This window comes from Pelobates fuscus, chromosome 10, assembly GCF_036172605.1.
Source record: "Pelobates fuscus isolate aPelFus1 chromosome 10, aPelFus1.pri, whole genome shotgun sequence".
In the NCBI taxonomy this organism is placed as follows: Eukaryota; Metazoa; Chordata; class Amphibia; order Anura; family Pelobatidae; genus Pelobates; species Pelobates fuscus.
In genome coordinates this window covers 72966116-72992427 of record NC_086326.1, presented here as the reverse complement: position 1 = coordinate 72992427, position 26312 = coordinate 72966116, and the positions used below count along the sequence as shown (strand labels likewise).

The 26312-nt window shown below is 43.8% G+C and overlaps 1 protein-coding gene across 1 annotated transcript in view; it reads left to right on the top strand.

Moving 5' to 3' along the window:
- Nucleotides 1-4016: 4016 nt before the first annotated feature.
- The window catches only part of LOC134575070 (hexokinase HKDC1-like), a 63011-nt gene continuing 40715 nt past the window's right edge, over nt 4017-26312 (top strand). Inside the window, exons 1-5 of the mRNA XM_063434211.1 lie at nt 4017-4108; nt 15801-15963; nt 16366-16514; nt 25542-25658; nt 25893-25988. Of these exons, the coding sequence (XP_063290281.1) occupies nt 4046-4108; nt 15801-15963; nt 16366-16514; nt 25542-25658; nt 25893-25988 (588 nt within the window). The 5' untranslated portion in view covers nt 4017-4045. The remainder of the gene's footprint in view (nt 4109-15800; nt 15964-16365; nt 16515-25541; nt 25659-25892; nt 25989-26312) is intronic.

Sequence of the window (26312 nt, the reverse complement as noted above, 5' to 3'; positions counted from 1 at the left end):
GTGGTGTTGGGTGAGAGTGCATGGTGCGTAAGTGCCCGAGCGTAGCGTAGTAGCTCAGTTAGTCCATGATTAGTTCTTGAAAAGGTGGTACCTGGGATGGTAGGTGGTGGGCCATGGGGAGTGACTGGAGGAATACCTGAAAATTAGAGCAGGAAAGAGCGTCAGCAGCTGTGTTACGGATACCAGAAATGTGGATGCAGACAAGGTGGAATTGAGCGGTTGCTGCCAGCCAAGTCAGCCTGCATATCAGCCTCATAATGGTAAGAGAGAAGGCCCTTTGTTGATAATATTGCAGGCTGCCGAGTCTGCCTATGATTTGGGCCGAGGGAAGTCATGGCCACTGACGTGGTGGCAGGATGTATGCCTCTCGATGACCATAAGAGATTCAAAAACATGTGGCCGTGACAAGGGAGGCCCTAACTGTAGCCCTAAAGAAGGGCGAGCGAGGTGGCTAACTATGATTTTGGCCGTGGGGCTGAACCTCCATGTTGAGGTGGGGAGTTGGCCTCGCGGGACGGGTAAAACTGCTTTGGGTCAGCTAAGGCCAGCGCCTTACCCTGAATGCCAGTTCTCTAAACCTGCTGGGGCTTCGCTCCTAAAAGGTGTACCGACCACATGTGGATACTAACCTTGAGTATAACGTTTTATCACTGAGTTTGTGATAGAGTGGTCTTGGAAACGAATAGTCTGATCCGGCCAAGGGTTATCCTAGGGGTAAGATAGATGTAGGTGGGCCCAAGGCGTGCCACTGATATACCTTGATATGTCAAAATGAAACGTATGGATAGGTGTGTATCAGTGATACTGTAACGTAAGAACCCGTGTAAGATGAGGGACCTGAACGTTGGTCCATTTAACAGAGACAAGCCCCTGATTACCAAATATTGGAATGCAACAGAGGAAGGCTGAGTGAGGCCTTGGGGAGAAAACGTAATCGTAGTGAGTACAATTAACAATACCTGGTAATTGAAACACTGGACACCAGGTTAGCAGTCGGTGGTAGAAGTGCAGGAAGCTTGCAGGGACTGCGGTATAACGCAGGTGTAGGTGATAAGTGTAGAAACAACAAAACAAATTATGTATAGTCATTGTTTATCAAGAAGCAGTGATATTGGTTTGGAGTTTTATTACAGGTGAAAACGTAGTGAATGGTTACAAGGTGTCCCATGCCTTAGTTTGCCAACCCCTCTTGGGTTGGGGTTTATTCCCGTGGAGGCTGAATGAGGCCGCGGGGCAAGATAGCTGTAATTTGTAATACTATACCTGATGCTGTAGGACAGGATAACGGGTTAGCCACTTCCTGGAGTTATAGGAGAAGTTATGGAGCCTAGAAACATGAAATGTAACTAAGTACTTTAATAAGTATAGTATGAGACTTGAAATCACCGGAACCAGCCAAACAGTCCACACTCTCAGGATCTCAGAGTAATACACCAGGTAGATCATGGAAAGTGCATTACTTTATTGTAGAAAAATGGAAAAAAATAACAACAGGTCATAAAAATATGCGCAGACCTCACGAGTGACGGGCAATCCAAAACTTCCAAGCACACGTGAATTAATGCAAATTCTATCTCCCTCAGGGGAGTCAGAGGTTAAAAAATATAAAGAAGCAATCACACAAAAATACAAAAAAGGAAAAAACCTGTACCTGATAGAAGGAGGGGGAGGGGAAAATATGAAAAAACATAGTTACTCGAGACGCGTTTCGTGCCTATCCTGACGCTTTATTTCCCCATAATACACGTTTCACTGTTCTGTAACTTTCTAAATTACATAAAAATGTTTAGGTTAGGGCTAGTGTTGTGTATTCTCTACCCAAACACCATCACTAAACATTAACCCCTACACTACCCAAACACCATCACTAAACATTAACCCCTACACTACCCAAACACCATCACTAAACATTAACCCCTACACTACCCAAACACCATCACTAAACATTAACCCCTACACTACCCAAACACCATCACTAAACATTAACCCCTACACTACCCAAACACCATCACTAAACATTAACCCCTACACTACCCAAACACCATCACTAAACATTAACCCCTACACTACCCAAACACCATCACTAAACATTAACCCCTACACTACCCAAACACCATCACTAAACATTAACCCCTACACTACCCTAACACATCACTAAACATTAACCTCTACACTACCCTAACACATCACTAAACATTAACCCCTACACTACCCCAACACCATCACTAAACATTAACCCCTACACTACACTACCCTAACACCATCACTAAACATTAACCCCTACACTACCCAAACACCATCACTAAACATTAACCCCTACACTACCCTAACACATCACTAAACATTAACCCCTACACTACCCCAACACCATCACTAAACATTAACCCCTACACTACACTACCCTAACACCATCACTAAACATTAACCCCTACACTACCCAAACACCATCACTAAACATTAACCCCTACACTACCCTAACACCATCACTAAACATTAACCCCTACACTACCCTAACACCATCACTAAACATTAACCCCTACACTACCCTAACACCATCACTAAACATTAACCCCTACACTACCCTAACACATCACTAAACATTAACCCCTACACTACCCTAACACCATCACTAAACATTAACCCCTACACTACCCTAACACCATCACTAAACATTAACCCCTACACTACCCAAACACCATCACTAAACATTAACCCCTACACTACCCAAACACCATCACTAAACATTAACCCCTACACTACCCAAACACCATCACTAAACATTAACCCCTACACTACCCAAACACCATCACTAAACATTAACCCCTACACTACCCAAACACCATCACTAAACATTAACCCCTACACTACCCAAACACCATCACTAAACATTAACCCCTACACTACCCAAACACCATCACTAAACATTAACCCCTACACTACCCAAACACCATCACTAAACATTAACCCCTACACTACCCTAACACCATCACTAAACATTAACCCCTACACTACCCAAACACCATCACTAAACATTAATCTGCAATTTTATGTAATGTAGAACGTTACAGAACAGTGACGCGTGTATTAGGGGGAAATAATGCCATCTAACATGCAGATAGCAAGGTCAAAAGACTTACAGGGGCAAGTCATTAATTTGCACCACCCTTACAAGTTCAATACCGCCAGAAGATCGCAGTTCCTATGTCTAGGATTTAAAATAAATAAATAATAAAAAGTGTCACAGGGCATAGCATGTTTGTAGGGTTTTATGTTTGTGGGAGTGGGACTACCTGTGCGGGGTGAGGGGGGGTGGTGTGTGTGTGTGTGTGTGTTTTTCTATATAAGGGCTGTTTGCAGTGTGGTGTTCGCAGAGGGTTATTTGAAGTAATGTTTTGTGTGTATGGACATATCTTCTCCCAGTCCGAACTCTCATTTGTCCTGTGGAATTCACAGAAATACACCCCCACATTCACACACTGATGGACCAAACACATACACCTTCGCATTTGCGCATTTTGCATTGGCACACTGATGCTACACAGTCACACAATGACGCACCACCACAGTCACACACTGATATACCAAAGATATATGTCCCCCACCTTTATATGAGGGGCCACTGACCACATTCACACACCAACATTCCACAGACGTGCACCCCCATATTCAAACACAATTGTGACCAAGCAAGATGAAAAATAAATAAAAAGGTATTTTTTAACAGTCCAGAGAACAAACATGCAATTTAAGAAGGGAGAATGGTTCCTTCTGGCAGTGGGATTATAAAAAAAAAAAAAAAAGACATTCTGAGGAAATGATTTATAGCCTACAGCTTAGTCGATATTCAGATAACAGAGAGTGTTAATGATTGAACTAACTTACTGAATCATTTCACCTTTTGTCTTTACACCGTCTTCGTTCACCGAAATGATCCAGTACTGCTCTGTGCTTTTATGTTGGTGACACCTTGTTTTTTATTTTTTGGGTTTTAAATTATTTTTTTTCTTTCACAGCTGAGATTGCAACAATTTTTTTTTTGTAAAAAATGCTTGCCGTACACCTCGTATCATTTTTCTTTACAAAACTAAAGGAAGATCAGATCAAAAAGGTAAGACAGAAATTGGCTTTTGGCCTTGTAGTTTTCAAACTGTTGATCGTTGGGATACATGCTACCAAAGCTTTTCTAAGCCGCTGCCCCAGTCTTAACAATATATCAGGAAGATGTAACTTTCTTCTTTCTCAGCTCTCAATCTAATCTTGTGCTCTAAAATGCAAACGCGACATAGGGTCTGTCATAGCCCACTCGCCTCACCCAGCAGATAACCCACTCTGCCTCTGCATTAATACTATTTTATCATGTTATTTTTAGCACTGTTTCCTTACTATTGTTTTACTTTTGAGGTCTTGCTGCGGCTCCTGACCACAGTAACCTATGGGCCTAAGAGTTTAGACCTAGGGAACGAAGTGAAAATGTGAAGGGCATAACAGGGTCTCAGATCACACAAGCTAGCGCGGTAAACTCCTGTATATAAATATGTGTGCGGGCTAGGGGTGTCACACGTCCCCCTCTATTTCACCAGCTCACTGTAGCACGATACGCCTGCATAAGGTGCTTGTTCTAACCAATAACAAGTACCCAGTAGCATTTTTTTTAACTAAAGGCATACCACCACCTAAGCGCGCTAATATGTCTGGCACACGTCACACTGGGTATTGCTGCCACAAAAGACCAAAAGGCGATATTTACCAGCAGATCTGTACCTACGGCACTATCTAGCCACGTAACTAGCCTGTTTTAAACATAAAAATGTGCCATATATCTACTCCATCTTGTTTGTATCATCCAGCACACAGGGTAGAAGAAAATGTTCTGTTGTGCCTGTTTATATCTTGACATGTTCACCTTGCTGATTATCTTACTTAAAATACTTGCCTACCTAACCTGTGCTCCACGTCTCTAGCCTGTAACATTTCAAGATTTATATTATAGCATATAACGAAGCATGTCTTTTTAACACATACAAAAGTCCAATTGTTTCTCATGTCATGGCACTGAAAGCAAATGTTTGTCTACTTTAAGCTTGTTGATGCTGTCGTGGCAATGCAAGCCTGTATGTTAATCTTTTGTTGCACACCAAAATAAAGACTGACAAAACAAAAGATGTAACTTTCTAAGTGATCTATTCCTACCTTAGTACCAACTTACATTGAAGGCTCTCACACTTAACCAAATTCATTTCCGGGTGCCGGTGTTTCAATTCCTGAAGTCCATCAAATAGAAGATATAAAGTATGAACACCGCACTTGGGTAGAAGGACTAAGAAATATAGGAAGTGTTCCTTGATGTGCCAGTTTAATAGGAATAGTGCAGACATGACATAAATCCACCAGAGTATAATAATAACAGATAATTTAACCCTTGGCTACGCATTACATTTAAAATGGTCTCTACTGGGAAAAACAAATCTTTAAAGGATTTAAAGTTAATAAAAAAAAAAATTCTCAGCACCTCCTGTTATTATTGTGTGCGATTTGTGTGCGATTTCTGGTGGCCTTCATTACGGAGGGATATTAAGGATTTTATCGGAGCCTGTGAAGTCTGTACTAAGACTAAACTACCACATTCGCTTCCTTGTGGTCTTCTACATCCTCTGGAAGTTCCAGAGAAACCTTGGTCCTGTGTGGCGATGGACTTTATTGTGGATTTGCCTGTTTCGAAAAGGCACACTGTTATCCTCACGGTGGTTGATAGGTTTACCAAGATGGCACATTTCGTACCTTTACCTAAACTTCTGACTTCTCCTGAATTGGCGGAGATATTTGCTAAGGAAATTTTTCGCCTGCATGGGATACCTTCTGAAATTACTTCTGATAGAGGCTCCCAATTTGTCTCACGTTTCTGGAGATCATTCTGTTCTCAATTAGGCATCAAATTGAATTTTTCTTCCGCCTATCATCCTCAGTCTAACAGAGCTGCCGAACGTACCAACCAACAAATTTAGCAATATTTGCGTTGTTTTGTTTCCGAACACCAGGACGATTGGGTCGGTTTGATTCCTTGGGCGGAGTTTGCGCACAACAATCTCGTTTGTGACTCTACTCATTCAAGCCCCTTCTTCATGAACTATGGCTTTCATCCATCTATTCTTCCCTCGGTTTCTCCTTCCCAAGGAGTACCATCGGTTGATGTCCATGTTGCCAATTTGAGGAAGTTGTGGGATCAGACTCGACAGATTCTTCTACACAATTCTATGCTGGTTAAGAAACACGCTGATAAACGTAGAAGGGCGGCTCCGAATTTTGTTCCAGGCGATAGAGTTTGGTTAAGTACTAGGAATATTCGGCTTAAAGTTCCTTCCATGAAATTCGCTCCTCGTTATATTGGTCCCTACAGGATCTTGACTCGAATTAACCCAGTGGCGTATCGTCTAGCTCTCCCAGCTGCCTTACGCATCCCGAACTCCTTTCACGTTTCATTGCTGAAACCTCTAGTCTGTAACAGATTCTCCTCCACGATCGCCCCTCCTCGCTCTGTTCAGGTGGAGGGTCAGGAGGAGTATGAGGTTAACTCCATCATCGATTCTCGTATCTCCCGGGGGAGAGTACAATATTTGGTTGACTGGAAGGGTTATGGTCCTGAGGAGAGGAGTTGGGTACCACAAGAGGATGTTCATGCTCCACGCCTTCGCAGGGCGTTTCACTCCCGTTTTCCATCTCGCCCTGGTTCCTTCCAACCGGTGGGCGTATCTGAGAGGGGGGGTACTGTCAGGGTACCTGAGGTCTCTACCTCCGAAAGAGGTAGAGACTTAGTAGTTTATCCTTCCGGCAGGGCTGCTTCCTCCATCCCTCGCGGCTCCCCTAGTCACTCACACGCCGGCCGCGAGGGATCCGTCCTCTTTTGTAACGCCACGCACAGTGCTCGACGTCATGACGTCAGTCCGGACCAACCTGTCACTCAATTGACTGGGAGCCAGTCAGGACTCGTCGGAGGCGGGTCTAATCACTGATCCAGGGTATTTAACTCTGTTTCTCCCATTCACTCATTGCCCTGTCGTGGTTCTAGTCAGCCTAGTCACACAGTGCTCTTGTATTCTCTTGTCTTTTGGTTCTGACCCGGCTTTGTTATTACTTACCTGTCTCTCTGTTATCCTTGACCCGGCTTGTCTCTCGCTTACCTGTCTTCTCGTTCCCTCGACCTCGGCTTGTCCCTGACCATTCTATACGTAGTATTACGTTAAGTCCGGCCATTCTAAGGTCCGGTATACGTATCTGCTACTCTTTGTACTCTGCGTGTTGGATCCCTGACCCGATCCTGACAGTGAATTAGTGAAGTGGATGAGTAAGGGAATTGCAATATCTAGGCCAACATAGCTGATCTGATAAGAGTTGAATTGGAGAGTTTTTCCAGATGAGGCATTTTGGCTTCCGTTAAGTCTTATCATGCTAATACATTTGAATAGTAGGGCGCTGCTCATATGGACCATTATACTCCACACTCCCTTATTCCCTTTTTCAAATTTCCTGACCATCCTCATATATTTCTTCTAACCCCTACTTTCTACCTTGTATGTCTCTTACCCACTGCTACTTTTTTCTCTCTTAATCCCGCTTACACAGTCACATGCAATGACACACAAAACACACAGTCACATGCACACCTAGACAGACAGTATCAGTCACACACATTCACACACACAGTAACAGTCATTCAGTCATATACACACTATCAGTCACATGCACACCTAGACACACAGTATCAGTCACACACATTCACACACACAGTAACAGGCATTCAGTCATATACACACTATCAGTCACATGCACACGTAGACACACAGTAGCAGTCACACACACAGTAACAGTCATTCAGTCATATACACACTATCAGTCACATGCACACCTAGACACACAGTATCAGTCCCACACATTCACACACACAGTAACAGTCAGTCATATACACACTATCAATCACATGCACACCTAGACAGACAGTATCAGTGACACACATTCACACACACAGTAACAGTCATTCAGTCATATACACACTATCAATCACATGCACACCTAGACAGGCAGTATCAGTCACACACATTCACACACACAGTAACAGTCATTCAGTCATATACACACTATCAGTCACATGCACACCTAGACAGACAGTATCAGTCACACACATTCACACACACAGTAACAGTCATATACACACTATCAATCACATGCACACCTAGACAGACCGTATCAGTCACACACACAGTAACAGTCATTCAGTCATATGCACACTATCAGTCACACAGACACATACACATCCAGTCACGTACAGCCACACACTGTCCTTATGATATTAATTTTATTGTTTATCAAGAACAATATCTTGTGAGACAGACCCACAAAAAGGCAAACAATGGGGAGTGTAAAATATTTTATTATTCTCAGGGGCTAGTTTCCGAAATAGGCTGTGTGCAATGATAGACTCTACCTTCAAAAATAATCGTCTCTTTATAAACCAACCCTTTCCTTCTTAAGCTTTTATCTCTCATTCCTCATAAAACCACTTCAGCAAGTTTTGTTGCAGCATTATCTAAAAATGTTTACTTAGTGAGTCATCCTGACACAAGAATTCCTACACAAGTGTCTCCAGATTTCATGTGATAATGAGTTGGCTCCTTGATTTTGTTCTGTGTATATTAAATCTAGAATATAGTTTTATGAGTGGGGCTGTGAGCCGTGTTTGCAGCTGGATTAAAGGTCTCCAGAAACTGGAGTTATTAATGGTGGGGTTGACACCTTTCTTAGGAAAATTATTAATTTGCATAATTATATATACATGACATCACCAGATGTTACGAAACATCACCGGGAGTGACAAAAAAAAGGGGAAAAAATTGGAGGAATCACAAAAAAAAAATATGTACAGTGTGTGTACCATGTCTGACAGTATGTGCAGCATTGTATATGTGTAGCGGTGTGTGTCAGTGTGAGCATACTGTGTCTAATTGTGTGTAGTATTGTGCTGTGTGTATACTGTGTATAGCAGTGTGTGTCATTGTGTGTTTTCTCTCTGAATCCTATAAACACACAATGAGACACAATATACACACACTCCGTCTGTCAATGTGTGCATACTGTGTCTGATTGTGTGTAGTATTGTGCATTGTGTATAGCAGTGTGTGTCATTGTGTGTTTTCTCTCTGAATCCTATAAACACACACTGAGACACAATATACACACACTCAGTCTGTCAGAGGGTGCATGCATACTGTGGCTGCGTGTGTGTCAGTGTGCATACTGTGTGTGGCAGTGTGTGTCATTGGGTGCATACGGTTTCTGAGTGAGTGTGTTACTGTGTGTATAGAGCAATGTGTGTGCCTATGTATGATAGAGGTGGATATTCTAGCTTAATTTCTCTCACTTCTCTCCCAGAGTCCAGTCAAAGAAATATACTGGTGCCTTTGCATTGCTGGTATTTTTACAAAAAGATGAGAAAATGTTTGATCCTGTAAAAAGAAGTTCCAGGCCCATGAAGTACTTTAGCGTGCTGAAATGCTTAATGTGTGAGAAGTATGTTCACTTTTTTATTTTACAGAAAGAGCAGATTTCAATAGAAATCAACACTTTTATAAATTATACTGGTTACACCCACCTGGCTGTCAGTCAGACAACTGGTACCGTTACTTCCTGGTTTGGCTAGGTCAGTGGAGTTAAACTCAAGGGTCAGCAATTGCTCAGAGCACCTACATTGCAAAGACTTCTCATAGAGCTGCAGTGGGAAGTCTGTGACTGGAAGAAGATTTACATATGCAGCAGAGAAGAGAACTGCAGCTTTTGCAAGCTGTTTTTATATAAACCCCATGGGAGAAAAATGCATAATTAAATAAAAGACTGTGTCCTATTTAAAAAAAAAATAAAAAAAAATCAGTAAATAAACATCCCACGGTTTGTTTCATCATGGATACACCTCTTATTATAGCAATTTATAAACAGAATTAAAGGGGGCAGTGATCTTGGAGCTGCTGTGTAAACATTGGATTTGCTAAATATATCCTTTTACAATAATAACAATATTAAAACATTTACTATATCTGTGCATATTAGTTACTGGTCTGCAAGTGTTTGAGGGCGCAGTCTGTTTAGATACACTAGGCCAGGAGTAGGCAACCTTTGCACTTCAGATATTGTGGACTACATCTCATTTAATGCTCTTACAGCCATAATGCTTTTCTTTTTTAACCCCTTAAGGACAGACGACGGATATATTCCGTCATGATTCCCTTTTATCCCAGAAGTTGTGTCATTAAGGGGTTAAGGACGGCCATAGAAGACAAGTTGGTTTGGTTTAGTGAAGAGGATTTTTTTTTTTTTTTTTTTAAGAAGTTTCCACCAGTTTTTGGTTCTGGTTTATCCTTTTCCTTCCTGTATTAAGTACTGCCAGGCATTTTATATATTTTTTTTTCCAATTTAACCTCTCTTTGTGACAAGTGACATGCCAGGCCATTATCAATAAATCCGTTTTACAATGAGTGACAATTTTGCAGAGCCATTAATGGAGCCATCTGCTTGTGTGTGAATCAGGACCCATTCAATTTTCTATACACATCCTTAAACAATGTTTAATTTATTTTCTTGCTTTCAGGCACACATCCTTGACCTCGCCTCCAATTTGTCTCCTTGACTGACATCATCAGAATTGGATTGGCCTCCTTGGCTGACATCAGGAAGGATTGGATTGGCTGAGATCATCAATTCTGATTATCTCAGTCAAGGAGGCTAGGACGGAGTCAAACGGTCAATCAGCTTCTCCTCATAGAGATGCATTGAATCAGTGCATCTCTAAGTGGAAAGTTCAGCATCTCCATGCAGAGTGTGGAGTCGGTGAACGTCAGTGCTGCACACTGTTCAGCACTGACCCAGGAAGCACCTCTAGTGGCCGTCTGAGTTGAAATATTAGATGGCGATTAGATTACCCCTGGCCTAATTATTATTATAATATGACGTCATATTCCAGATCCCTGTATCACTCTGCAGCGCGCGAGGGACCTGAGCAGACAGCTCAGGGGAAAGTGATCCCTCGCCAGCTGCCCGCCCAGCAGCCTGCCCGGCTTGTCAGTTAGCCGCAAGGCTAACAAGACATTTGCCCTGGGCATTTGGGGGCGGCTTTTTTTGCCTCCCCCTGGAAAATGCCGCCCAAGGGCAAATGCCTTGTTTGCCTCACGGCTAAAACGTCCCTGATAATGAGTACTCAATTATCAAATAGTTCATCTAGCTCGGATAGATGGCATTATTATACCAAGAATTCAGATCTTCTAGACTAGAGCTATGCCAGAATGTGCATTGTATAGAAATAAAAACTATTAATCATTTAAGGGATCACATAGGAAATGCAATAATAAGAATTTAAAATTACCTTTAGACATCATATCAATTACATTTTCATGTGTCTTCAACAGCATGTGTTGGCTAAAAGTTACCAATGTGAATACATAAAAATAGAGGCAACGTTCATTATTCCTAAATTCTCACCAAGATTGCCCATATTTTTAAGTCTAGTGTAGTTTCGCTATTTTGTTTGTTTAGTTGGCTACCCTAAATCCTACTACTCCTGTAGATGTTTTTCCTTATAATGGTTAAGCCCTGCTCCTTGAAGCCATGTGACATCACTGGGTGTATATGTCTGACACTTCATGTCCCTGGATGACTCTTATGTCACCCAGTGCCCATTATAGGTGCTGGGTGTGTATCATAATGTTATTTTTGGAATATCTTGTGTCGTCCCCTGTCTGGCTATTGGGCCTGTGTAGCACCACCTATTTGTTGCAACAATCATGTTCACTACCTGAATGGCAAAGCTAGTTAATTTGCTTATTCAGGTAGACTTGCATATTATAGTTTATGCAGGCAGTAGACGTATTTCTTGTTAGTCATTGTGTTGCATTATTATCAGTGCCTGTATAATTCCCCATTTGAATTTTTTTGTACGGATCAAATTGAGTGGGTCACCATAAGTATAATGTAATGCGGATAGGGACTAGTCCTGATTGAAAATAAAGTATTGTGTGATAGTTCCCAATGGAACTGTCTGTTTTTTTCAGGGAATTCTGTAGCAGAGTTTTCAGACCTGCTTGCTGGCTGCACTATTCTCTGGTCCCGGGGACATATTAAGAAAGTACTAGTACTGAGAGCCACAAATGCCTTTGTAAAACCAGTACAAGCAGAGGGGTCAATACTTGCCTCGGTGAAGCAGGATGGGCAGACAGGACGATACCTCCCTGGGAGAAGCAGGACGGGCAGACAGGTCGATACCTCTATGAGAGAAGGAGGACGGGCAGACAGGTCGATACCTCTATGAGAGAAGCAGGAGGGGCAGATGGATCTATACCTGCCTGGGAGGACAAGCCCTCCAAGAGACTAGCCCAGCTGGGGTAGCTGTAGTTGATGGCTTGACCCCTGGTCTCGGTAACTGTCATCGCTGGTAGAATCACATCCCTAGTGGCGCTTTGTCACATAGCACTCATAGTAATTTCACCAAAAGTATAAACCTCACACATCAGGGAGAAAATACTATGGGGCGCAAAATATCTTCGACCCTTTCCCACCAATCTTATTTTGCAGTCACCATGACTAGCCAACAAGCGATTGTGCTAGGAAACCCTCCAAAGGGAGGGAAGCATTACTAAAGGCATTTATAAAAGTACAGATTGTTCTATAAAATAAACCAAAGGGCACATGCTGTTAATCCCTAAAGCACTCTAACTTTCTGGAGGTGTGATTAGGGTGGGATCAGTCTGATATGCAAAAATGGTTCTCTCTTAAATGGTATATGTGAGCCAAAACTTGTTTGAGACCAGAGCGGGAGCTACCCAAAGGGCAAGCTTTATTTGCTTCAATGCAGAAGGCATTTTACCTACACTAATAAAGTATTGTTAATTACATATTTCATATTAATTGGTATATTTAATTGCTAACATGGAACAGGAAATGGATATTTTATTTTACAGTTTGTATCTTTTCATGATTACAACTTAAAAAAAAAAAAAAAGAATCATAATGTTTAATAATCCCAGCTCAGTATTCAATGGAAGGTTGTAGTTTTTTGGGAAAGTTAAAACATTATAACAAACAACAAGAAAGCACACAATAAGGAACAATATTGAGTTTCATGCCAAGTATGAATTTTGGTACAGTCGTGATATAGAAAATGTCGATCTGGCAACTCTGTAATGTTATGATAGTCTATCTATTTCATTGAACTCTCACTTCCTTTCAGGCTTTATAAGCTTGGACTTTGTCACTGGCAAAGGGAAGAGGTGTGTAAAAGAATGTAAAGTGTGAGGGAGGTAGATGTTGCAAGCAAGGTGTAATATTTTGAAAATGCTGAATTCCTGAGAAATAAGAGAAACCTTTAATATACCGGCATATATACTACACTGCTCGGTGTTTATTATTTAACAGACTTGTGTAATGACCAACTTCATTTATTTAATAACTATGAGATTATTCAATGTGTGACCCCCAGCACCTGATACATATCTTAAAGGAACACTATAGGGTCAGGAACACAAACATGTATTCCTGACCCTATAGTGGTAAAGCCACCATTTAGCTGTCTTACCCCCTCTCAGCCCCCTTAAAAGGAATTAAAACTCACCTTATTTCCAGTGCCGCGTGGGTCCGCCGGCGCTGGCCCAGCCCTCGATCTGCCTCCTTGATGACATCATCATAAATGCCGATTTTTTTCCATAGGGAAAGCATTGGATTAGCTAAAATCAGCAAGGAGGCGGGATGGGGCAGGACCAAACATCAGCACTTCTGTATAGAGATGCATTAAATCAATGCATCTTTATAAGTGAAAATTCAGCGTCCCCAGGCAGAGCGTGGAGACGCTGAACGGCAGTGCTGCCTACTGTGCAGTACTGAGCCAGGAAGCACCTCCAGTGGCCATCTGAGGAGTGGCCACTTGGAGATGTCCCTAGGGGCAATGTAAACACTTCCTTTTTCTCTGAAAAGTCAGTGTTTGCATGAAAATGCCTGGAGGCAATAAATATACTCACCAGGACAAATACATTAAGCTGTAATTGTTCTGGCGACTATAGTGTCCCTTTAAGGAGAACCTTCAAAACCAGTTAAATTTATTCATGAATCTCGGCTAAAATTACCCCCCTTACGCAACACTATAAAATGTTGTATTTCATTTTTATGCAAGAAAAACTACAATGCTGTGCAATGCAGAGTCTTTCTTTTCTGGTTCTTGCTTTCAAATCTCTACATAATGCTACTTCCAGCTACCTATCCTCCCTAATACACAAGTATGTCCCGTCTAGGTCCCTACACTCTGCCAAAGACCTACGTCTATCCTCTGTTCATACTCCTACCTCTGATGCTCGCCTTCAACACTTCTCTAGGGCTGCACCGTTCCTGTGGAACTCTCTTCACTTCTCTGTTAGATGCCAACCCAGTCTCCACTCCTTCATCATCAAAAAATCATTAAAAACTCACCTTTTCACTAAAGCATATCAATTATACTGTTAAAAGTTCCCAATTGATTCATCTCCTGCAACGGTCATTAAAAAAAAAAAAAAAACACACCACGTTCCGGACGGGAATCACCCAGACTGGTAAAATACTTGAGGAGTGGACACCACAAAGTTCACATACGATCTCCACAGACAGTGGGTAACCACCCGGGGATTGTGACATCCAGCTGTATACCACAGACGAGACTTGAGATACTCAGCCGCACCTATTGTCCAACGTTCTCTATTGAATAGGCACTAAGCAGGCTTGTACTCACCGCTACTTATGTTTCTCTCACCCTGACTATTCGTATATTTGCATTGTGGTCACTAGGATCTCGGTTTAACTAACGATGCCAATGATGTCACCAATGTTGTCACAATACTGCTTTATTGACTTTTTTGTACACGGCACGGTCTACCCCTCAAGTTTAAATAAAGAATGTAAAAAAATAAATTTAAAAAAAACACAAAGTCTCTAGCGAATACTATTCTACCAATCTACTTCTCTACTCCTACCCTTACCTTCTGTGTCACCCCACTCCCTCTAGCATGTAAGCTCATTGAGCAGGGCCCTCAACCCCTCTGTTCCTGTGCGTCCAGCTTGTCTGGTTACAACTACATGTTTGTTAGTCCACTCATTGTACAGCACTGCAGAATTTGTTGGCGCTATATAAATAATAATAATTATTAATTATTATTATTATTATATCTTCTATAATGCTCTTACAGTAGTAATGCTGGCAAAGCATCAGTGGACATGTAGTCCACAGCATCTTAAGTTCCGAAGACTGCCTATCCCTGATCTAGACCCACTAAACACTTTTTGTGCACACTATAGAAATTACCCGGACGTGTGTAATGCGAATATTGGCTCAACAGCAGATGTCAGTGCTTTGGATTGATTTAAATTCACATTGGATGATAAAGTAATGTAAAGAAAGGTCATTAGAATACAGAAGTCAACAGTACACCCACACAACTGGAAATTATATATATGTGCAGTGGCAATGAATTAGTAGCAAACTGTGGGGGTCTCTGGTACATCTAAAAAACATTAACATGTAATTTACTTTTTTACTTATTTTTCAGCAGATCAGAATTTGCCTGAATCAAATATGCAAAACTTCTGTTACATACAAGATGTTTCTCTATCAATCTAAAATGAACAAATAAAAGTAGCACTATATCATTTTTTTGTTACTACTTAAATATGTCATATATTATATGTAAATTATGTAAAAGACATTACAAGACTTCGAGGAATAAGCATTCATACTTGTCTATTCTTAGGTAGACCGGTTTCTATATCACATGCGCCTGTCCGATGAAGCATTACTTGATATCATGACTCGTTTTCAATCAGAGATGGAAAAAGGCCTGAAGAAAGACACAAATCCCACTGCCTCTGTCAAGATGTTGCCAACATACGTCAGAACAACTCCTGACGGTTCTGGTGAGTGATCTAGAACCTTACTGCTTAGTGTAGAATCATAGTCTCAGCCCACCCATGTCTGTTTGCCTCTATTGTTTCCTCCTCGGATCCAGGATCTCATGGGTGGGACACTCACTAAACGGAAACAAGAATGATATTTGGCTTATCCAGATTATAGATAGACATCCAATGTACAAGAAGGGCATTAGGTCTGGGAACATCTTAATAAAACCCTAAACACAAAAGTGGTAGCAGATGTTATGCTCCTTAATTAAAGAAATGGGGAATGCTTTGGAAGGAACATTTCAGACTTGAATAAAATCCAGCTGGTGTTTTTTGCATGTAAGGCAGGTCCAGCCAACCATGGACATTTAAATACATCCATTTTTGAATGTTAAAAAATCTTATTGTTTTGTCTTACAGAAAAAGGAGATTTCCTTGCTCTTGATCTTGGAGGCTCCAAGTTCCGGGTTTTAAGGGTGAAAGTATCTGAAGATGGAAAGCAGACCGTGCAGATGGATAGCCAGTTCTACCCAACGCCCAGTGAGATAAGAACAGGAAGTGGAGCTGAAGTAAGTTTGTGTGGGTGGGCTGTTTCCCATAGGCGGTGCTACCATAAAAGCTGATAAAACGTGTGTGTGAGACAGACCTAACAGTATTACATCTTTAATAGGATTTTTTTTACTTCAATTAAAAAAAAACAACACATTGGTTTTGAAACAAGTATTAGAGTTTCTTAACCACTTCATTAGTCAAATGGAATATCAATGATTTTATTTTCATTTATGCAGAATGACATTTAGTCCATAAAGCTTCACTCACCTTCATTTATACAGTAGTTATGATTACCAGCCTGTAGGGGGGAAAAAATTTGCCAGAATCCACTGGTCGCTATATTATTCATGTAAAATTACACAAACTAGTACAGTAAGTTTCAATGTGTCATATCATTCCTACAGTCAGGAAGGGGGATGAGTGAATGAAATCTACCATTTCCCTGTTAGCATCACATTAGCATTCTAGAGACTGATAAAGATTGCTTTAGAAGTTATTTTAGAATTATATAATTTAGCTGCATTTACCCTATGTAGACAATGTGCGCAATGCAGACATTTTTGCCATATATTTAGTCATCTGTAATGCGAGCAATGCCTTCAGAGTCGTTGCAAACACCTATAAGCGAGGTATATGACTGTTTTTATCTCTTTTTGTCACTACTGTATGTGAGAAAAATTGCATTGCATTTTTAACAAGACTGAACAAAAAAAGTTAAAAATAAGCATTTTGTAACTACATTTGTCTGCAAAGCAATCTATACACAGGAGAAGAGAAGGAAACAAGGGGACAATATTTGTCATTCAGTTTACATAGCATATACATATACATTTAGTTGAGTCTGCGTTATGTTGCACTTCATAGTTACAATTGTTTAATAGCAATAGTTTTTGTGTGTCTTCAGCGTGTTTATATGTTTCTGTCATTTGATCAGAATTGTTATACTGTGGTCTAAGGGTTCAGTAAGGGTACAAAGGGGTGGAGGGTTATCTTGTTCATTTATTATGGGTTCTTTATTTTGTGTCTGAGTTTTGTGTTCTCTCCCAGTTTCAGGGTGTGGGTTGAGGTATCTAAAGGGTATGGGGTCAGTTGGGGAGTACAAAGTTTGGTATTGTGAGTCTGAGTCATTCACAGTGTGTATCTCCTGATATCAACAGTGCAGAGAAAGTTGTTGTATTTATATGTTAGGATCATGTAGGTCGTAACTTGGGTCCCCATGTTGTAACTCTTGTGTCTCGTGGACCTTGAGGTGTTCGTGTGTCTCGCGGGTGGGGGTGAGCTTGTCGTCTTGCAGTCGTGTGGTTTTCCTGAACATTCTTGTCATTGTCCTGTTGCGTAGGGTGATTTAGTGTTGTGGAAACAAAATAGAATATACCTAGACCTATAAAAATAAAAGAAAGAATGCGCTCATAGGGGATTAACGTAAATTCACAAGTATCCCCTTATATTTATGTCACACTCACAGAATTTAAGTGATTTTCAGCCACATCAATTAGATGAATTTTAAAGTGTTGTGTGTCCCTACTTGAGTGGGGGTAGGGCGGTGGGGGGGGTGTTGCGCAGGGGTTGTCCGTCCTTTGGGCGGGGTAGGTGGGTTCTTATGATGGTCTGTTGGATGCATTAGGGGATCCTCCCCGGGTGTGAGGGTGGGTAGAGGTGGGAGGAGAAGGGATAAAGAGGGTGGAAAGGTGTGTGGTAGGCCGAGGGGAGTAATGGGGGGGTTTGGTGTGTGGGGGGAAGGGGAGGCCTAGAGAGGTGGTATGTGTTCTTGGCTGATGGGGTCAATTTGTGGGTCTGGTGGGGCTAGGGTGCCAGTATGGTCCTGGTTAGCCATGGGTCCCATATTTTATGGTGTGAGTTTGTGGTGTCATGGATTAGTGCTGATAGTTTGTACATTTCTACCGATTCGTATATTTTACTTAGCACCTCTGGTGCAGCCGGGACAGTGTTGCTTCCCCAGTGTTTGGCGATGGTTCTCCGGGTGGCCAGTGCGATCCGAGCCAACATTTTGTTTTGGGCCCTCATTAGGGTAGCATGGGGTTTTGATAAGAGCCATGGGTCCTGAGGGAGGTTGCTGTGTAATGCCCCATTGACCATTTGGATTATTTCCTGCCAGAGTTGGGCTATGCGAGGGCAGTTCCACCACAGGTGGATGTACGTGCCTTGTTCACCACATCCCTTCCAACATCGGTAGGAGGGTGTTATGCGTATTTGTTTCAGTCTTAGGGGGGTGATGTACCAGCAGAACAAGGTTTTGTATGCTTGTTCTTTGTGTGTTACGCATATGGAGATCGCCGCTGTGGCTTCCCATATGTCTTGCCAGTCTGTTGGGTCTGTGGGAGGGCCTATGTCTCTTTCCCATGCTGCGGTGTACGCTAGGGCATCGGGTGTGCTGGTGTGGTGTATGATGCTGTATATAGTAGATATCTGGCCTCGTTGTATCTGGGTGTGCATGCACATTTTCTCGAAGGAAGTGAGCGTGGTGGTAGCTGTTTTTTGGTTGAGTGGGTGGGTTAGAAAGCTCCTGATTTGCAGGAACCTGAAGTGGTCGAAGGTCGTGAATGGGGTGTTGTTGGGTAGGTCTGTGAATGGTATGAGGTGTTGTCCGCGGAATAAGTGGTAAAATCGGACCAGATCGTTGTCTTCGTATCTCGTGAAGTGTTGGGGCGTCATCCCGGGTTGGAATTGTGTGTTCCGGAGGATTGGAGTTAAGGGGGATGGGGTGTTGATGAGGTCGTATTTTCGGGTCATCCTGTCCCAGAGTTGGATTGAATAGTTGAGTGCTGGTGACGTGGGGGGGGGGGGGGTGTCTGTGGTCTGTCCTGCCTTGGTAGCCAAAGGTATAGGGAGGGGAAGTCTCGACCGAATAGGTCGTGTTCGATGTCGACCCATAGTTTCAGTCCCGCTGGGGCGTGTAGGTTCTGGATTTGTGCTAATTGAGCTGCTTGATGGTAGTCCCAAAGATTAGGGAGTCCCAAGCCCCCTCTCTTATGTGGTATATAAAGTGTTGCGCGTTTAATTCTCGCCCTCTTCCCCACCCATATGAATTTGTCGATTCAAGATTGAAGGGTTTTGAAATAGTTTCTGGAAATGGGTATGGGTAGGGCCTGAAAGAGGTAGAGGAAACGTGGCAGTATTCATTTTGACTGAAGCCAGGCGGCCTAGCCATGAGATGGTCAGGTTTTGCCAGGTGTTTAGGTTTTGGGTGGCTTTTGCTAGTAGTGGGGGATAGCTAAGCTGGTATGTGAGCTGTTAGTCTCCCGGTAGATGTGTCCCCAGGTATTGTATGCTTTGTGTCTCATAGCGGAACGGGTAGTCCGTTTTTAGTACTGTTAGGGCGTCTGTGGGGATGTGGAGCGATAGGGCTTCGGTTTTATCGAGGTTAAACTTGTATCCCGATATGCTGGCGTAGTCGTCTAGGAGGGCTATTAGTGGTGGTAAGGAGATGACAGGATCTGTCAACGTGAGTAGTAGATCGTCCGCATAGGCCGCTATTTTATATTTCTCGTTTCGTATTCGGATGCCGGAGATGGCTTCTGTCTGGCGGATTTTTTGGAGGAGGGGTTCTAGTGATCGGGCGAAAAGGAGGGGGGATAGGGGGCAGCCCGGTCGTGTGCCATTGTGTATTGTGAAGGAGGGGGGTTGGGCATTTGGTATGAGGAGGTTTGCTGTGGGGTGGGAATATATATTTCTTATGGTCCCTACAAAGATTTCGGGGAAGCCCATTCTGTCTAGGGTGGCATACAGGTAAGGCCAGAGGATCCGGTCAAATGCCTTTTCGGCGTCTAGGGAGAAGAGTAGAGTAGGCTGTCGTCGGTGGTTTGCTGTCCAAATTAGGTTGTATGTTCTTCTAGTGTTGTCGCACGCTTGACGGTGTGGGATAAATCCGACTTGGTCCGGGTGGATTAGTTTGGGGAGGAAAGGGTGCAGTCGGTTGGCTAGTACTTTAGTGAATAGCTTAATGTCGGCGTTCAGCAGTGATATCGGTCGGTAGTGTCCGGGGTCTGTATGTGTCTTGTGGGGCTTGGGGAGTAGGCATATATTGGCTTGGAGCAGATCTGAGGGTGGGGCATCTCCGTCCATTAGGGCTGTGAATAAGGCCAATAGTTGTGGTTGGAGTATTGTTGAAAATGTTTTATAGTAAAGCCCGGAGAACCCGTCTGGTCCCGGGCATTTGTTGGGTTTGAGAGTTTTCATGGCTTGTGTTATTTCTTCAAGTGTGATAGGTGTGCTGAGCGCCTGTTTCCCTGCATCAGTGAGCGTGGGCATAGGGATTTGGCGTAAAAAAGTGTTTGTTCTGTCTCGTATTTGGGAAGGGTTGTGTCTCGATTCGGGATTGTGGTCGTATAGGGAGGAGTAATATTCTTGGAAGACTATCGCGATTTGATTCGGGAGTGTGTGTTTTATTCCGTCTGGTGTTTGGATTTGGGAGATATGTTTGTTGTGTGTCCTTTTATGGAGTCTGTGGGCCAGGAGTGAGTCTGCCTCATTAGATTTTTCGTAAAACATCTGCCTGGTCCATTGGAGGGCTTTCTTGGAGTCTTGTGCCATAAATTTTTGTATCTCCTGTCTGTGTGTTTGTATTTGGGACAGTAAGGCGGGTGTTGGGTCAGTTTTGTGTTGATGTTCCAGTGTTCTCAGAGCTGTAAGGTGTGTTTCTAGTGTTTTCAGCTGTTGTTTTTTATGTGCTGAGGCTGCTGCTATCAGTTTACCCCGTATGACCGCTTTATGGGCTGCCCAGAGGGTGCATGCGGATGTGACGGATCCTTTGTTGGTTTCAAAGTATTCTGTTATGTCGGATTGGAGTTTTTCCTTGATGGTCGTGTTGTGGAGGTGGATGGGGTTAAGTCTCCATGTCCAGTTCCTGGTTGTGTGTGGGAGGGTAAAGGAGAGGAGGAGTTCCGCGTGGTTTGACCAGGTGATTGATCCGATCGTTGCGTTTGTGATGTGTGGGAGTAGGGAGGGGGAAGTGAGGAACATGTCTATGTGTGAGTAGGATGAGTGTGGGTTTGAGTAGAATGTGTAGTCAGCCTCGGTGGGGTGGAGAATACTCCAGGCGTCTATGAGTTGTGTACGGGCGGCAAATGTTTGAAGTATTTTGTCGTTTCGGGTAGGGGGTTGTGGCCTTGTGAGTGGAGCGTTTTGTCGTTTTCTGTCTAGTTCGGGTGATAGAGTGGCGTTGTAGTCCCCTTCTATGATTGTGTGGTGGGAGGAGAAAAGGCGTAGGTGCGTTTGGAAGGTGTTCCAGAATTTGGTGTCAGGAAGGGTGGGGGCGTAGATCGAAGAGAAGGCATATCTATGAGGCCCTATTTGCCCTGCTAATGTTATGCTCTGCCTTGAGGGTCGGTTACTGTGCGCATGAAGGTTAGGGGGCAGGTTTTGCGCACCATGACGGCTACCCCATTTGTTTTGCCCTGTGGTGAGTTTGCTAGGTAGCACGCTCTATAGTGCCTGCTCAGGAGGGGGAATGCCCTTGTCTGTTCGTAATGGGTTTCTTGGAGTAGGATTATGTCGGCGTTAGAGCGATTGGCCCATCGGAGAAGGCGATGCCTTTTGGCTGGGTTGTTGAGACCTTTGCAGTTAATCGATATGCACGTGACGCGTGCGGGTTTAGTGTTGCTCCGTTTGCCGGGTCTTGAGGGGGGGCTCCGCTGGGGTTGTGAGGAGTCTCTGTCTCAGGAGGGGGTTAGGGGTGTACATTGGTTGTGGGGGGGAAGTGGTGGAGGTTAGGAGTGGTGAGGGGGGGGAGTGGATCTGGGGGGGAGCAGAGGGGAGACGGGGGCGGGGAAAGAGGTGGAGGTGGAGGTGGTGGTGGTGGTGGGGGATGTATAAGGTTGGGGTCTGAGTGCTAACCTGGTCTTATGTTTGTGTTGCCAGGTCGTCTTGGGGGTCTGGAGTGTCCGTTCGGGTCCTCGATTGTCTATTGAGGATGGTCGGTAGGTAGTGGAGGGAGTGAGTAGGCAGTCGTGCGTCTGTGTCTACTTCAACGTCTCCCTCTTCCCGGTGTATCTATGCGCTGGAGTATGCTCTGGTTCAGCGTCTGTGGGTAGAGAACTGTTAGTAGTTGACAAGAGTATCGTAGGAGCTGAAGTGGGTGTGCACCGCATCGCCATTCGATGTCAAGCATAGTAGTTATGGTAGGTGTTGTGGTGGTGGTGTCTTGTTGTAGTCATGCTCATGTGCGGAACATTTGTATTTAACAACATATAGCAATAATCAACATATAACATATCATAACAGATCGTAACATAGAACTAAATACAGGTGTGCTTTCCAAGTTGATTCCCCTGTGAGCTGAATAGGTTTCCCTCTAGGTTGTGTGGTCTTTGGGCGAGATGCTATTGATGTTGCCTAAGGGGGTCCCCACGTTGGGGGGTTGTGGGGGGGTAGAGCCGGAAGTGGGTGTGTGTGTAGTGATGCTGATTAAGGAGTGTGGATGTTTCATCCCCGTGGTGCTCGGATTTTTGGGCCAGGTGTAACGCATTTCTTGCGTCCCCGTGTCTGGTTGGTATAGGGGTTTTTAACCTCAGGGGGAGGCTGTGCAGATCTGTGCCTGGGGATGTTTGGGGATTGTTAGTAGTGCCTCATCCCCAGCTATTGCTCGTGGTGATTCAGGGTGAGCTCAATGAGGTAATGCTGGTGCGCAGTTCAGCGTGTTTGTGTTTTCCCTTTTTCTCTTACCCCTTTTTCCATTTTCTCTCTCTCTTTTTTTTTTTTGTTTCCCCCCTTCCCTTCCTCTTCCTTCCCCCCCCCCTTACCTTTCCCCCCCTTTTTTTCGCTCTTCTTAACCATTGTGCTTTGGGTGTCCTGTGTTGGGGTCCCAGCTTGATAAGCCCCGATGTCCTGCCGCGTCGTTTCAGTGGGTAGACCTGAGGTTTGGGAGGGGGGTATTTGTGCGTGGTGTGCGTGGTTGCGTGGTGGGATCTGGTGCGATGGGGGTTAGCTGAGCTCAAGGGGGTAGTGGGTGGCGTACGGGTTTATATGTGTCTAGCTGTAGGGCGAATCACCCATGGATACAGTGGGGGAATTTAACAGTTGGCGAGTTCAAAATCACAATTTAGCAATTCAAATTGTTTGAGGTTACGTTAAGGCAATATACGTAACATTTGGTGGTGTGTGGTCCCTTTAAGTTGGCGTACGCCATACTGCAGCGAGTTGCTTTAAAAAAAAAAAAAACTTTTTTCAATTAAGGCACATTACGTTTAGAGTCCCCGTGGTCTCCCCTGCCCTGGGCTATGCCCATTTACCGGTCACTGCCATGTCCATATTTGTGTTTAAGGAGTTCTGCCGGTCCCGGTTACTTCAGGCGCGTCTTTGTAGGTCTCCCGTTGGTGCGGTGCTCCTTGTGGTTTCGTGTGGATATCTTTCTAGGCGTTATGGGTGTGAAGAGCAGTGTATGTCAGTCTAAGCTTTCCACGGTAGTTAGTGGGTGAAAGTATTGGGGTGGTTGGATGGCGGAGGTCCGTGGCAGGTGCTGGCTCTTCTGTTGCCTGGGTTGGAGGTGAGAGCCGGCTTATAGGATTTGCTGTACTTTTTTTCAGGGAGTGAAATCCTTGGGATTGAGTCTGGGCCCAGTGGGGTTGCTTGCCGCTGAGATGGGTTGATCGTCTGTTCGGGTGGGTAGATTCGCTCAGGTTTCTGGTTCCCAGTGTGTAAGAGGGAGTAGCCATGTGTCCGTGTTGCCCTGGTGGCTCACAGGGGAACTTGGTTGCGTTTTAGTCCCCATTTTCTAAGGGTGGTGGAGCTCTCTTGCGTGGTGTGCGATGTGGGGATCTGGAGAATCTTTCACGCTGGTCTCTCCGTGTGCTGCCGGTTCCGGTCGCTGACATTGACGACGGGGGTAGCAGGGTAAGTCCCAGAGAGTCTGCGAACGGGATCATTTTGGCGGGGTTAGTCAGTATGTGGGTCTCCGCACTATTAGTTTAAATGGATGGCCCCACATATATCTGATACCCTGGTGGTGAAGTGTGTTGGTGAGTTGTTTGAGGTCCCTCTGTTTTTTCAAGGTAGAGGGGGCCAGGTCCTGGTAGAAGGCCAGGCGGGCCCCTCGGTGTTGTGGTGGGGTGGTTCTGGTGATAGCAAAGATCCTTTCTTTGACCGTGAAAAAGTGTAGGCGGACTACGACGTCTCTTGGGGCGTCCGGGTTCAGTGCTGGCGGTCTGAGGGCCCCGTGTGCCCGGTCTATGAGGAGGTCTTGTGGGGTGGCCTCGGGTAGGACAGCCTTAAACAGGCCAGTTAGCGTGTCTTGTAGGCCTTCTGCTGTGACTGTCTCAGGCAGGCCCCGAATCCGAATATTATTTCTTCGGGATCTGTTATTCAGATCCTCTAGGTGCTCCTCCAAAGCCTCTATTTTAGCATGTAAATATGTTATACCTTGTGTGTAGGATTGAGAGGTGGTGGTAAGGTCTTTCATGCATGTCTCTATGTGGTCGGCCTTGTTTGTCAGGGAGTCTACGTCCTCTCTGAGGCCTGAGAGTTTTTTATCCAGTTCCGTTGCCACGTGTGATTTAATGTCTGCGGTGGCTTCTCTGAGCATGGATTGTAGATCGTGCAGAGTCAGGGGTGCATCTGGGGCCTTTGAGTGTCCGCACTCACCGGAGTCTGTGCAGAATTCCTTTGTTAGCTGGTGGCAAGATAGCTGACGTTCTTGCTGTGGGCGGAACAGTGAGGCGACCGATGGAGTCTGTTCTTTCTTTTGTTTTCCACCTCCCATCTTGCTGGGCGGTGGCTGGCTATGCAGAGTGGGAGTTGTGAGTTCTCTGGAGTCGGGTATTTCTTTGAGCTAGCGGATGGTAGCAGATTGATAATGCAGGGAAGAGGGAGCTACAGATTTATGCTGCCATCTTCCTCAACGGTCAGGACACGCCCCCCAAAATTCAGTTATAACTCATAAATGAATTAGAAACGATTGAATCTGTGTAAACATTATACGGTAAGACATTTTAGAACGTGTCCAGACAGCACAACTAGTGGGTGAGAATTTGTCATGGTTTTACGTCTCTTTGGTTCTGCTTGTAACAGAAATTTAATATTTTTTCTTCTAGCTATTTGATTATGTTGCCGGATGTCTGGGAGAATTCATGAAGAAAAAAAATATAACAGAGAAGCTTCCTCTTGGATTTACATTTTCATTTCCTTGTAAACAAAGCAAATTAGATGAGGTAAGGGCATGTCTGAAATATTTGAAATTAATTTAGAATTCCTGACAATTCGCACACTTTACGGAGTTATCCCATGAGTGGGTTATGCATTTTCTTTATTCTGATTTTCACTCTGGCTGATATATATTATGGTGATATTTCTAGGCTTTTTAAGGAGTTTTACAAAATAGTCTAAAATGTATTTATTTATTGGTGTTTCATGTTCACTAATCCTTTCTGTGGTTCTGTGTTAAGGGGGTCTTACTTTCATGGTCCAAAGATTTTAAAGCACGAGGCGTTCTAGAAACAGATGTGGTGGACTTATTGCGCAAGTCTCTAAAGAAGAACAAGGTACGACTTAAATCGCCATGAATCATAGCAATTGTACATTTAGCAACTATACAAGTTTGACCATGGCGGTTTCCTCAATGCATCAGTAGTTATACTCACAAATCTGTTTAGTCACACTGTGGCACTTTATTTCCATTCAGTCTTCCCGGTCACTGAAAAGACCGTCTGTGTCACTAAGTGTTGAAAGGACAGAGGGAAAGTGCACCACAACCACATGATTGTCTAGGCACTTTGTAGTGGATTTTAGGGGCTTAAGCCAATATTTGAGGGATTTTGCAGCACTTGGTATATGGAAAGCCATGATTGGTTGCCCTGTTAGGCCGC